The sequence below is a fragment of the Miniopterus schreibersii genome, assembly GCF_964146895.1.
Source record: "Miniopterus schreibersii genome assembly, chromosome: 16".
Classification (NCBI taxonomy): domain Eukaryota; kingdom Metazoa; phylum Chordata; class Mammalia; order Chiroptera; family Miniopteridae; genus Miniopterus; species Miniopterus schreibersii.
Window position 1 is genome coordinate 28,082,299 of NC_138116.1, and position 14,095 is coordinate 28,096,393.

The 14,095-nt window shown below is 54.2% G+C and overlaps 1 protein-coding gene across 1 annotated transcript in view; it reads right to left on the bottom strand.

The window, feature by feature from the left end:
* RAB11FIP4 (RAB11 family interacting protein 4) overlaps positions 1–10,977 on the bottom strand; it is a 38,065-nt gene extending 27,088 nt beyond the window's left edge. The window contains exon 1 of the mRNA XM_081162463.1: positions 10,685–10,977. Within this exon, the coding sequence (XP_081018589.1) occupies positions 10,685–10,714 (30 nt within the window). The 5' untranslated portion in view covers positions 10,715–10,977. The remainder of the gene's footprint in view (positions 1–10,684) is intronic.
* Between the last annotated feature and the right edge of the window lie 3,118 nt (positions 10,978–14,095).

Genomic DNA, 14,095 nt, shown 5'->3' on the forward strand with positions numbered 1-14,095 from the left:
ATAATAATCATCATCATCATCATCATAATTTCAGTAGTTCAAGCCACCCAGTCTGCGGTCCTTTGCTGCAGTGACCTAGAGAACAAATACACTTCCCTTCTCCTTCCAAGAAGCCTGCATGAAACCCCTCAGCTCGGGCTGGAGTTTTCAGCCCCTTCCCCCCTCCCCCCGATAATTAAGAAAATTCCTTTAGGTCAATTCAACTAAACCTCCAGAGAACTACTGGATCCCCAGAACCTCAGTAAGAGACTTGGGGTTCCTGTTTGGTTTGGTCCCTTCTCAAAAGAAATACTGACGGCCTGGCTGGTGTGGCTCAGCAGCTAAGCATTGGCCTAGGATCCAGGAGATCGTGGTTCGATTCCTGGTCAGGGCACCAGGTTGCAGCTTGATCCCCAGCAGGGGGGCGTGCAGGAGGCAGCCGATCAATGACTCTCATCAATGATGTTTCTCTCTCTCTCTCTCCCTTCCTCTCTCTGAAATCAATCAAGATATATTTAAAAAAGAAAGAAAGAAAGAAATACTGACTTCTCTTTCATGGTCATTTGGAGGTACTGCTGCTTCTAAAGAGACTATAGTTTGCTGAAACTGAAGCTTGCTGAATCTATGATTTTCAGGATGATGTTCGTAAACACTACTTATATATGAATCTCAGGAAATTATTCCCATTTCTTGTGTTCTCTCTGTATATAGGTATGTTTTCCTTTTAAATAAGTGTATGTGCAGTTCAGCCAGAGCCATTTAAAGCTGCAAAGACAATTTTTATTTGCCCAGAACTGTATTTAGTGTAGTTATAATACAAATGTCAAAGTTATTTTACCTAAACGGTGATTGGTTTACAAGAGAGGAGACCAGCAGTTAGCCCTGGAACCACAAGCTCGAACCACAGAGCCTCCGGTCCTGGGTCAGGCCACCTCTGTGACCAGCAGCGCTCAGTAATTGAGCAAGATATTACCAGTTGCTCCATGCCAGGCAGTATTTCTGGCTACTTGAAATACAGAGCAGATGTCTTCCCTCTGTTGTGGTCACTTTGGGAAGGAGGGCCCTTCCCACTCCTGGGACACGTGGGCACCTTGCTCAGCTGTGACACTAGCCTCCCTCTGACACATCCAGAACTGAAGTCCCCTCCCCCCAGGCTGTCCTTCCAGAGTCAGTGATGGTGACGGAGCGGCCAGGTGGATACTGTAGCTGAGTTTGGCTTAAGTGACCCATCTCCAAGGAAAACCCACAGGGGAGGCAGCCCCAGGGTCAACTTCTGCTCCCATAGGGACCAAGCCTTTGGTGGGGGTGACTGTCCCAACAAAGCCTTGGGTCCCAGATCTGAGTGCCCCACTGAACCTACCTCCTGAACAAAAAGGATTCAGAGAGGTCCCCTGAAGCCGTCTATGCCCTTCCCCCCAAACAGAGCCAACAGTCCTGATTTTCAAATGAGAACGTGGACTTTGAGACAAACTGTTGGGGATTATGAAAACAGAACTTAAATTGCTTCCACATCTGGAAACCAAACCTAGCAGCCAGCCCCAAGAATTCCAGGCATGTCAGCCAACAGACGCTGCAGGTCGGGAGGTGCTTCCTGTTAGCTGAGTTCCCCGCATCCACCTACCAGATGCATACACAGACCTTCTGTCTACATCGGTGGCGGTGGAGCCGCACCTGAGAAAGGAAAGGAAGGTAGCACTCGGAGCACAGGCCGCGGGGCCAGCATCTGCTGTGTGCTTTACTGGGGGGTCTGGTTTTCTTCCCCCAAGTCCCAGCAAGTACATGCTGTCTCCTCCTGACAGACAAGGGCATGGTGTCCGGAGTTTAATCCGCTTTCCCCTGAAGTTACGCTGTGGCTTTTCTCTCTATGCCCCTTTGTCATCATACAAAAAGGTAGGACCATGTGAACCCGAGTCGTGAACCCCTAACGTCAATCACCCCATCTCAATTCTGGAAAAAGATCTCCCAAGGACCCGCGGGAAGCTCCGGTTCCCACCCAGCCAGGTGGGGCAACTCCAATGTCAAAAGCCAATTAACAGGCTCCAGTTGAAAGGAGCACATCAAGGGTTCCCTGGCTCTCTGAACATCTCCTGGCAGCTATTTTGGGTTACAAATTATAGCTTTTAAAGATGTGGCTTTTGAAGTGAGTGCTTAATTACTCCCACAGTAAGAGCCTGCGGGGCTTGCTTTGGGGGCTCCGTGGTTTATCACGGTGATAAGAGGAGCTTCAAGGGAAGGCCCGGCCGGGAAAGCAGTGGCTCGGGCCCGCTCACTGCTCTCAGCCGTCCACCAGGTGAACCGAGCAGCATTCCTTCAGCGGGGCACCCTCCAACAAGGGGACATGGACTTTCCAGGGAGAGGCCACTGCCTGCTTCAGGGCACACCCGGGCAGTGCTGCCCCTGCCCAATAGTCTAAAGCCAGGGCAGGTACCCGCCCCACCCTTTGCCACAGAAACCCTCCGGCATTGCAGACCAAGCAGAGTGCCAATGTTCACCTGCATCTAATGGCCAAGCTCCCCGTGACCTGCCCTCAGGGAGCAGACAGATCAGGATCAGGAGGGCCAATGACAGGGCAGGGCACCTCTCCTCCTCCTCGCCCCCCCCCCCCCCCCGCTCCCGGAGCCCTGTTTTTACAATCTCCCAGCACCACCCATCAGCCCAGAGCCCCAGCAGTGCTCCTGCAGGCTCAGTCCAGGTGTCCCTTTTTGTCCTTCAGCCTTGGCCAGGTCCAGCTACCCAGGCTGTGCGTCCCAGGGGCTGCTGCCTTGCACCGGGGCTGGCCAGAGCCTAGCTGGCCAGAGCTCAGCTTTGGGGCCACAGGCCAGGGCAGGCTGAACCAGCTCAGGTCCCTTCCCAGGCTCTCCCGCAGTGGGGACAGGTGAGAGAGCACAAGGTCTGACCATGAGCCACAGCTTGGGGCTCAGAAGGTAGGAGGCCCCTGGAGAGCCTGAGGCTAGTGAAAGTCTATCAAACCCCTTCCGGGAGCCTATGGGCTCCCACGGGCCACAGAACCAGGCCCTGGCGGCTCAGCCAGCACACAGCCCTCAGGCCACGATACTGCCACCCCCTCCCTCACACCCCAAGGTCCTGTCTGACTTATCGCCACCCCCACGCCTTGGCACATGCTGTTCCTATGTCTGAAACAATTCCTCCCTTTGCCACAAATGCCTGACCCTAAACAAGCCCCAAATGGATACTCCACCTCCCACCCCCGGCCCCGCAGCCCAGAACTGAGCTTCTTGAGCCCTGCAACCATCTCTGGGCACACTCTCCCCAGTATGTCCTTTCTCTGCTCCTGTGATTCTTCCTGGGACACTGGGGGAGGTGGCACAGGCCAGGTTGGGGCCTCCCCCTCCCCTCATGTATCATTTTAAGGAGAGAAGGAACCTTCCACCCAGCCTTGGCACAGCTAACCCATGGTTCTCTGTCCCCAGCCAGGGGCTGTGTGGCAGCCTTGCCTCCTCGGGGTCCCAGAGGACCCACGGCTCTTTGTAAGCAAAGCCTGTCCCACCCGCCGCCCGTTTCTTAGTGCTGGATTCATTCATTACACACCTTGGTACTTGGGAAGGACTGAGGTGCATCCTCATGCCAGAAACCAAACACCACCTCATCAAGGAGGGGGCTGCAGACCCGACACCGTGCACAAACCTGAGGAAGGTGGGCTACTGGCTTACATCAGGATCTCAAGAGGGAGTGACGCAGAGAGGGACCTCTGATGAAAACAAGGTTTAAGACCACAGCCTGCCTGAAAGTCTCCCTTCAGGCAGCATCTTTCAGCTAGACATCCCCATGTGGCTGTCTCCTGGACCTCCAACTCAGCCCACAGGTCCCCCAGTCCTGCTCCTACCTTAGTGAGCAGCCACCTCATCAGTCTCATCCTCACAGGTCCCCAGGTACTGACTGCTCACCCCATTCCCTCCCCCTGCAGCCCAGCCATCCTGCCCGACACTTCATGCTCACACAGGTCCCTGTTTTCACCTGAGCTGTTTCCTGCTCAGAACTCCTCCATCTATTTGGAGCAACATTGTCAACTGGCACTCCCAGAGTCCTTGGTGCCTAGCTAAAGAAACACAGGAGTCTTAAACATTTGGGGAAGACCAGTGAAAAACACATCTGTTAAGCAGCTATCATGTGCCAGATGTTTCTGTGCATCAGTCACCATTCAGATGAGAAAACTGGGATTCAGAGAGGTTAAGTAACTTGCATAAGGTCACAGAGCCAAAGCGGAGCTGGGATCTAAACAAGGTCCGATTTTAACACAAAGGGGGTACAGGGAATACCAAACACTATTGGCACTGGAGCAGTCTCTTAGGTTGAGCCCTGCAGGCCATGGGAGCAGGACTTACACCTGAACTGAAAGTCGCAGGGACCACAGCACACGTGACCACTGACTACTGTCAGCTGAGGCTGCTGGGGCCTGTGCCACCCTGGCCACGGGCACAGCCCCCTCCCCTTTCCCACCACAAGGAGCTTCAAACAGGCTACATGTGGGAAGATTTTACAGAAAGGAAGAGGGGAGAGATTTGAAAGAAAATTGCTAAAAGGAAACACATGTGAAAATGAAAACTCAGGCAAAATGGTAGGAGGATGGAAGGAAGGAAAGATATGTTCAAGGATTGTAAACTGAGTCAGAAAGCCCCGGTACATAACACCACAGTTTCTGCTACCTTGGGAAGGCCAGTGAGCCACTCCCTGCCTTCACTTTCCCTTTAACCCAGCAAATGGAGCAATGTGACTTTAGCTGATACCCAGGAAGAGAGAAACAGGGAAAGGTTCCTTGTACACAATCATGCTGACTATGGAGCCATGATTCATGTTCAGTGGAAGAAGAAACCTGAGACTCAGAGTGGTTGCTCTACTTTCCCAAGGTCACACAGCTGGTGAGTTGTAAAGCCGGAATCTGAGCCCTGGTCTGCTTGGTGTTCAAGCTCATTCCCTTGAACCACACCATAGTGTCCTTTCATAAATCCTACCACCACTACAAGGTGGCTCTACTCCCTTCCTTGAAAAAACTGGGCAAATTATGTAAGTTCTCTAGAGGTTACCTAGTTTTTGAGTTTCATTAAATCCAAGATGCCTTTGATTTTAAGATGCACTGTTATTTCGAGTACACCAAGAAAGAACAGGCACTGTCAATTAAATTATAACACACCAGTGAATGCACAACACATTCCAATTTAAGATGTTAAAATGTGAAAAAAAAAGTGTCTTAGAATCTATAAAATACAATGTGAGTATAAGTGGGGGATGGGGATTCAGTCACAGTTCCCTAGATGGTGTGTGTGTACTGAAGGGTGGATGACAACTCCACGCATGCACATGTACACACACATACACACAGCCCTGCTGCTGCAAGACCCTTCTTTGCTAGTAACTGATGCAGTCTTGCAGATAATCACACAACAATGTGCTAGCCAGGCCTGCCTTGTCAACAAGAGCCCTCATTTTGCCAAGAGACCATCAATTCAAGGTGACTTAGGTAGAGGTTGTCCTGACCACTACCCACCACTGAGGTGAAGCTAGCTGAGCTGCAGACCTCTGAGCAGCCAAGCTAGATGAACAGGTAGGTTTGCTCCTTGGAAAACTACCAGGGGCAGTCACCCAATGTGGCGGGTGGCTGCACAGTCTGCACCTTTCTGTCTGGCTCCCCTCCATGTCTCCTGGGGCGTGCAGCCAGCCAGAGCCGCAGTGCTTTAATAAGGCAGGTACTGTGGGCTGGCAGGCGGGCAGGTGGGCAGCACTGCTTCAAGCTGGCTTTCCAGCTGGGCATAGGTGGACAGGTAGGCAGGCCCTGGCTAGAGGTGAAGGGCAGGTGGGCAGAGGTGCAGGCCCCTCTCCTTGGTGGACAAGCCATGGCCTGGCAGAGCAGGCAGCCTCTGGGAGGAAGGACCAGGTGTAGCCCCACACCAAGCTCCGGGGAGATGGCTGTCACCTCAGACTTGCTTTGCATCTCAGTCACACATTGCCACACGGGTACCAGTCACTTCACTCTGGCCCCCCAGTCGGCACCTGTAGAGGCTGAGTTGATTTAAAAACACAGACGCTGAGAAGTGGAGTTTTATTCCTCCTGTACTCGCCCCCAGGTAATGAAGTTTTTGCCATGCCACCCTCCTGTTTCAGTGTTGACATCGTCCCTGCAAGAAATTCTGTTAGGTGCTAAGAATCAAACCAGCAGAAGCTTGCAGGAACTAAACCTGCACCTGCACCTGCACAGCTCACTCATATGTTTTAAGTGCTTTTCATACATTTACATACTTGATTCACATAACAACCTTGAGGGACATACTAGTGTCATCCTCACTTCACAGATGAGGAAATCGAGGCACAGAGAGGTTAAATAATTTGCCAAAGATTCCAAAAATAGCACCTGGCTGAGCCAGCATCTGAACCCCGACGCCTGACCCGAGTCTAAGCTCTTGAGCACTACACTATCCTGCCTCTCCAGCTACCTAACCACCCATCGGCTGCCAACTGAGCAAGTGCCAAACCCACTCTGGGCCGTTTAGGTCACAGTGGCTCATTTTATCTTCATTATCACCCTTTGAGGTAGATACCATTATCAATCCCATTCTACAGATGGGGAAACTGAGGTTCAGAAAGGCGAGGCAGCTTGCCCAAAGGCCCACGACTAGCAAGCAGCAGAGCCAGGATCTAGATCCATGTATTTTCTGACTCCAATTTTTTTTTTCTTCCTACTTTAACAGGCACTGAACATGAGGTGAAGGCACCTGTGTTTTAAGGTAGGTATTTCTCCCAGGGAAACCAGTGATCAGGAAGGACAAACCTGCTCCTCCTTTCTCTCCTATCCCAAGAGGGAGTGGAAAGGAAGTCTGCAGTGAGGAGCAGACCTCTGTGTCCACTGCAGACAGCACAGGCCATCTGAAAGGTGGCTTCCGTTTCTATGGTAATAGGCTTGCAGAATTGAGGGTGACAAAACAACTCAAGGATCAGAGAACCCCCACCCACGCTCTACACTCGCCTTCTGCTTAGGTCTTCCTCTTCTTGACCCCTTAAAAAAGAAAAGCTCCCCGGAGCAGAGCCCTAGATGGTCCTAAGAGCAGCTACAGAGCTTTTGTTTTCATTTGAACCATGTTTACACTGCAGGAAAGAATCCACTTCACTGGGAAGATGAAGCGGGCTGGGTCAATTAAAAATATGCCCCACAGTCAGAAGACTTCCCATTTCTTGAAGGAAGTCAAGAAGGGGGGTTAGAAACGTCGGCGTCACCAGTACCGGTCTACTAGGTGGAGCTGGGGCCAGAGGTCACCCGACGCCACAGCTCTGGACCAGCACACTGCTGCTTCAGACCTCCTGTGACACTCTGAGAGTGCGCACGGTCTGGGTGCCTACTTTCTCCTTCCTGTACACACACACACACACATGCACGCGCACACGGGACCTGGGCTGGACAGAGACTCCTTAGGAGACCAAGGCACAGAACTGTGCCAACTGCCCATGAGTGGAGGAAGTAAAGAGAGGCCTGGGCACCCTGGGGCTCAGGAGGGTCAGGAGCTCAAGAAGGAGACAAGGACACGGGACCTGAGGGGAGGCCAGCCAGAGCCTGACAAGCACAGGCTGCCGGCTGCCGGCTGCTCTGTGGGTCTCAAGTGCTGAACTTGCGGCACCCGACAGGACTGACCAGTGGGAACAGGGAGATCACCCCAACGGCGCTCTGCCAGCTTAGTGCCCATCGCCTGGGTGGTTTTTGCTGGTATCCACTTATGTGGTGGAAATAACACTCTGGCAAGAACTGTTTCCACACTCACATGGACAGGCTTATCTGCTCTGACCCAGGCTGAGGTCAGGAAAGTCCACGCAGCAATGACCACACACAGACAGCTCTCCCAAGAAATGCCTTAATGCCCAAACCTTCAACAGCAATGATCTGAAGTGGGCAGAGCAAGGAAATACACTTTGTGCTAATGAGGTGCTAGAACCAACTGTACTGTCCTCCCGCTCTCCTCCTGGGAATCTAGGTTGTGGCTTGGCCGTATCAGGTGCCCCCTGATTTCTACTCTACCTGCTCCCCTGCCGTCTGATGGAGGAGACTGCCATACCACACCCAGGACAGAGGATCACACAGTGTCCAGCAGGATACAAGGTGGGCTGGCTAAACCAACATGCCTGTCTCGTGGTGCCCAGCTGGTGGGGCAGAACCACCCTTTAATCCAGCTTGGAGACCAGGCAGTAGGAAGACCTGAGCGGTCCTCCTCATTTGAGAGGCCGGTGACTTAATGCCCAGTTACTGAGTCCAGGGCCAGCGGAGTAGACCTGGAGGAAAACAGAGCCCAACCCCAGAATCCGCACACCTGGCCAGGCCAAGGCACCATGCCCCACTCTCAATACCAGGCAGCAGGCAGACTAGATAAACGTGCTTCCTTTTCAAAACCCAATGAGCCCTGTCCCGTGGGACAGAGGGCTAGTTCAGGCTATGCCTCCCCTGTCCAAGTCCCTGAGATGCCTGCCTTCCAGGAATTGCTCACCTGCTACTTTATTGGGAGCCTCTTACACCCCCTCCACCTCCTCTGACTCACACCTAAAATTAATATAAAGTGAAGTGAAATTGTGAAGCCCCTTCAAAGCAGGCTCAATTGTGAAATATCTCTCGGCATAACAGGCCACATCAGAGGAGGAAGTGCAGCCATTGGAAAGGAAGTTTCTAGCCACTTTGGTGGGAGGGTTGGGTGGGGGGTGGAGTTACACGAAGAACTGTGAGGGTCCCAGGTGAACAGCCAAAGAGAGAGCTTTTTGGGTGTGGGGGCAGCTGGTTTCACCAGGAGGGGAGAGAACTATGAAGGGGCCAGTGTGCTTTAGGGAAGGGCACAAATGCTCTGAAGAGAGGGAAAGTGGGAGGGAGAGTGGGGGGGCAAAGGAATATCCACCAGGAAGTTCTCAAGCTGCAGCCCAAAGCCTCCCCAATGGACTCCAGGGAGTCTCTACTGATCTTCCTTGGGACAAAGGTCATACCACCCAGCCTGCTCACCTGGCCTGGCTAATTTAGTCCCGCCCCTAGGCACAATCTTATCTCTCATGCTGGCCTTAGTCATCCAACCCACCCCCTCCACCAAAGCCCTGGGTCCCCAAAATTACAAAGCTGTCCCCCAGTAGGCATTTGCCCAAGCTACTCAAGTTCCAAGTTCTTCACGGGCTTCCCTCATTCCTCCAGGGCACACACCGGGGGACCTGACAGGGACCTCAGAAGACAACCCAGATCAACTTGCTCAAGCAATTCGACCCAAGTTTTAAGTCTCCCACTTGCCTACAAACATCTTAAGGGCAGGGAAACGGCTGTGTATAGTAGCCCCTGGATACATAATTAGCATTTCATGAGTGCCAGCTTTGTAGCTTGGGTAAGCCAGTGCTGGGCAAGTGACAAGACCCTAGTCAAGGGCAGTGTCTCTCACAGGACTCCACCAAGGCTGAGTTAGATGGTTATAGAGAGGTAGAAAGGGAGGGAGGCAGAGATCCCTACTGCAGAGGTCTGAAAGGCACACAACTGGTAACCCTGCCCCCATCTGAGATTCCTTTTTCCATAACCTGACATCACTGTAAACACATTTCACCAGAGGAAGGACCTAGGGATGCCCCAGAGGATGGCCCGCCCCACCCCCTTCCCAGGAGCCCAAGCAATTAGCAGCTGCCACCAGGAAGGGTGGACAGGGATGTGGTGATCACCAGACACCACCAGCCCAGGGGTTTGCTACACCAGGACGCAGAGGCTGAGTGCAGGAAGGTGACCTAGAAATAAGTTCGTCAAGGAACACTGACAGGTCCCTCGGGGCCCAGTGATGTGTCACATCCAGCCATCTGTGGAAGAGCAAGGCTAGGGAGAAGGGGAAATGGGGAAAGAGGTACACTGGTGGGCGAGCAGGGATGACAAGGGAAAAAAAGTCCGAGGCTGAATAGGGACCAAGTTCCCACAGCACAGACACGGTTCTCCAAGAGGCTGCTCCACCAGGACGCTTGTCATACGCAGAGAAGCGGCAACAACCGCTGGGAGAGACCCGCTGACTCTTGGGGAGCGAAAGGGTGGGAGTCACGAGCACCTTCGGCCTCGGCAGCATCTCGGCTGGGAAGGGGCAAGGCCCTTGTCCCCAAACCCCGAACTAGGCTGGCCCTCCCTCGAGCCCGGCAGAGCCCCTCGGAGAGATGAGAGGAGCGGTGGAACAGGCTCCGTGCGGCCGCCAAGAGCTGCGGGAAAACTTCCCTCGCGCGCAGCCGGCTTCAGGGCTCGGCGGGGGCGAGCGCAGAGCTGCGGCAACGGCGTCCCGGGAGGGCAGGCGCGCTGGGAGCGGCGGTGGGAGGAGAGGGTCCCAAAGGAGGCGTCGGGACAAACAAGCCCCTTTCCCAGGCAACTACGTGCCCCTAAAACAACTTTGCGAAACTGCGCCTAAGAATGCAGCGGCCACCTCTGCCCGCGCCCCGGAGCTCGTCCTGCCCACCCTCGCACCTGGCTGCAGGCACAGGGCCCGAGCGGGCGGCAGCCGCTCCGGCTTCTCCGCCGCGGCCGAGCGAGCCCGGGTGCAGGTAACCCGACCCCCCCGGCCAAGGCCGCGAGGGCGGGCACTCCCGGGGCGCGAGCTGGCGCCAGGGCAGCGGGCGAAGTTCCGCGCTCGGGCAACTTCCCCGGCCCAGGGGCCGCGCGCGGGCAGGGCCAGGTGCGCGTCGCCGGAGCCCCACGAGCCCGAGCCCTTCGGCCGCCGCTTACCTGGCCCCCGGCGGCCGGCGGGGTGCGCATCCCCGATCTGGCCGCGGGTCGGTGCGCTGCGGAGGAGCAGGAGCGGGCGGACGGCGGGGCGGCGGGGCGGGCAGGGACGTGGCGGGCAGCGCGCGGAGAGCGGGAGCAGCCCCCGCCGCGCCGCGGCACTGCGCTCGGTTCCGCACCGGTTGAAGACGCCGGCCCCGCCCCCACCCGCGCCGGTTGCCGGGAGACCCGCGTGGGCCCGAGGGTTCTTTGTATCAAAGCTGCCGTGACATCACGAGGCGCCCGCGACCCGGGATCGACGGGGCGGGGCCTGGAGCCGGGGGCGGGGCCTGAAGAAGAGGAAGCGCCGCTCGAGGACCCGCGCCTCCGGGGGCGGGCCCAGGTAGCCACGCCCCCCAAGGTAGGGGCAGGTGGCTGGGCGGTGCCGACCAATGGCCGCGCGGCGGGCCCCGGCGACGCCCCGCCCAGGGGGCGCTCGGTGGGCGGAGCTCGCCTGGGCCCCCGGAACCTGCTCGGCCAGGTTACCGCCGCCCGCGGCCGGGGGTTTGCTCGAGGCCGGGGCTCGCCAGCGCGCCCACCGGGCGGGCCCCGTGGCCGCCGCCGTCCGCTTGGCTCGCCCTGCTCGAGGTCGCCGCGCCGCGAGATTCCGGCCGGAGCTCCCGGGCTCACGTCTGCGAACCCGAACGAAGACCTGCCAGCCGCAACTTCTGCCGCCACGGCCGCCTGCGTCTGCTGGCTCCTAAGTTCTCTCATTCTAAGTCAGTAGCGGTGAGGTGGAAATTCCACAGCCTTCCCATTTTTTTTTCGTGTTAAAGTCCAAGCTGTCTTTATGAACAGCCCAGGAATACAAAGAACCAAGTGGCAGCAAGAACTGGAGCCCTGGCCGGGTAGCTCAGTCGGTTACAGCGTCCTCCCCAGGCACCGAGGTTGCGGGTCGTCCTGGTCAGAGCACATACAGGCAGCAGCCAGTGATGCATAAATAAGTGGAACGGCAAACCCACGCTTCTCTCTCTCTGTCTGTCTCCCTCCCTAAGATCAATAAATAACAATTTTTTTTTAAAAGAGCTAAAACACAAAAAGGGAAGGACCCTTTCTGTTGAATCCTAGTAAGTATAACTGACATCAAAAATGTGCCCCCCTCATAACTCCTCATTGTGCTCTGAATTAAAAGAAGGCAAAGATGCAAAGCAGCAAATACCGCAAAGGTGGTTTCCTTCTGACTTGATGCTGCATTGTGGACCGGCGCCGGGGAGAACAGAGTTCCCTTCCTATTTGTCTGGCCCAGGCTGACGCGAAGCCACCTTTGCCTTCCCTGGCTTCTCATTGACCAACAAGGTAGCACTTTGTTATGGTCAAGGAGTCACCAGCTGGGTGCTGTCAGCAGCACCAGCACACACACACACACACACACACACACACACACACACACACAGCTTTCCAGCTTTCTGTCCCTTTCACTCTGGCTCCTGGCTCTCAACTTCCTTCTCCCCAACATTTCTCCTGCAAATAAATTCCCAGTTGCCCCTTTGTTAACCAGGGTCTGTCTCTAAGGTAGAGCATCCCATGGGGGCTCCCAGACTTGCTGGGGGCTCTCCAAAAAGAACAGCATTAGCCAGAGGCGGGCCTCCTGGCAAGGGCTGTGTGTGAGGGGAGCAGGAGCGGTAGGGGTGAGGTGGAAACTCCATAGCCACTGCTTCTGCTTTGCAGTTCAGAGATCTCTGTACGGAGGCCACAGACTGTGTCCAGCCCCAGAGTCCCTAACACACAGGAGCGCTGTGGTGTTTCATAAAGAGCACTGGCTTTGAGTCCTATTTGCCAGCTGTGTGTCCTGGGACAAGTTATATAATCTGTCTCAGACTCAGTGTCTTCATCTGCAAAATGGAAATGGCACAGTCCACCTCATGAGTTGTGTACACTTAATTTTAGGCACTCATCAAAGGTGTGGTACAAGAATGGGCCCATGCACCCTGGGCCTGCTCTATATGCCTTCCCGGCTCCATCCTGAGACCTTAGCTCAGTGGCCTCGGTGAGGTTTAAGGGGGTGGCTGAGTCCAGGGGTTCTGTCTCAGTTTCCCCTCTTCCCTTTTGAGTCTCAAGTTGCCGCTAAGGACTACAGGGCTCCAGAAAGCAGGTCCCATGACAGAATCACCCAGAACTGGAGGAGAGTAGAGAAACCTAAGATGACCATTGTTTCTTTGGGTCCTGGCATTGTCCTAACGAAGGTTAATGGAGAAAGTCAGACTTGTCCCTGCCCCCTCACTGCTCCCACCAGGGAAAGCCTGATTTACACTTTCAAGAGCCCTATGGAGGGGGAGGTGCTAGTGGTCCCTCTTTATTTTTCCCAAAAGCAATGGGGTGGGGAGCATCTCCAGGTATTTGTTGTGAAAATTGGCATGACAGAGAGGAAGGGCACAGATGCTAGCATTGAACACTTCTGAGTTTGAAGTCTGCCCAGTTCTGCAATTTACAGTGGGGAAGTCATTTAAAGTTTCAGAGCCTCAGTTTCTATAAAATGGAAATAAGATCTTTCCTCTTGCAGTTGTGAGGCTTACATGAAATGATAGAATAAGTGTCTAGTGCAATGCCTCTTGTGCTGCAGGCACTCAATGACTAGTAGCTCCTTGTTATTACCAGCAGCATGAATGAATCCCAGTCTGGCTCAGTGATTACTTATATGAATTTTGGAGCCAAAAGCCAAAGATCATATGTTGGCTTCACCCCCTTGTAGCTGGATGAACCCCAGGCAAGTTTAATTCCCAGTGTCTCAATTTTGTCATCTGTAAACTGGGGATAGTAGTAGTATATATTTTAGGATTATTGTGAGGATCAAAAGAATCAGAACCCATAAAATACTTAGAACAGGACCTGGCACATAATAGATGCTCAATAAACAGTAGCCATTATCAATTACCATATGGCAAGAGGCTGGGAAGAACTGAGGTGAGGATTAGCACCTGAAGCAGCTTGTGGGAGAATTTAGGACACTGGCTTTCCGGAGAAGCCCTGACATCTTTCACAGGATTCAGGGAAACAATGATCTTTTTTTATTGTTGTTGTTGTTTTCGGGGAGTGGGGGAGGCTGACTGTGCCTGAAATAAAATGTGGGATCTGAGGGCTCCAGGCCAGGGCTCCCAAAGGACTCCGTGTCCTCTGTTCAAATGGGGGCTAGGAGAGAGTTATTAGGAAATATAGTCCTGCCTCCCAAGCACAGCCCCACCCATGAGGCTAGGGGCAAGCAGGCTCTCGAATTAGCTACCCTGGTCCCTTAGCATAGATGTGTTCTAGATGTCATAGAATCAAACCATTTTAACCTATTCAGACTCTCTGGATAAATATCTAATGAACTCTTCACCCATTTTATGGATGGAAAAACAGAGGATCAGAGAGGGCTGGGAATTTGTCCCAAGTTACACA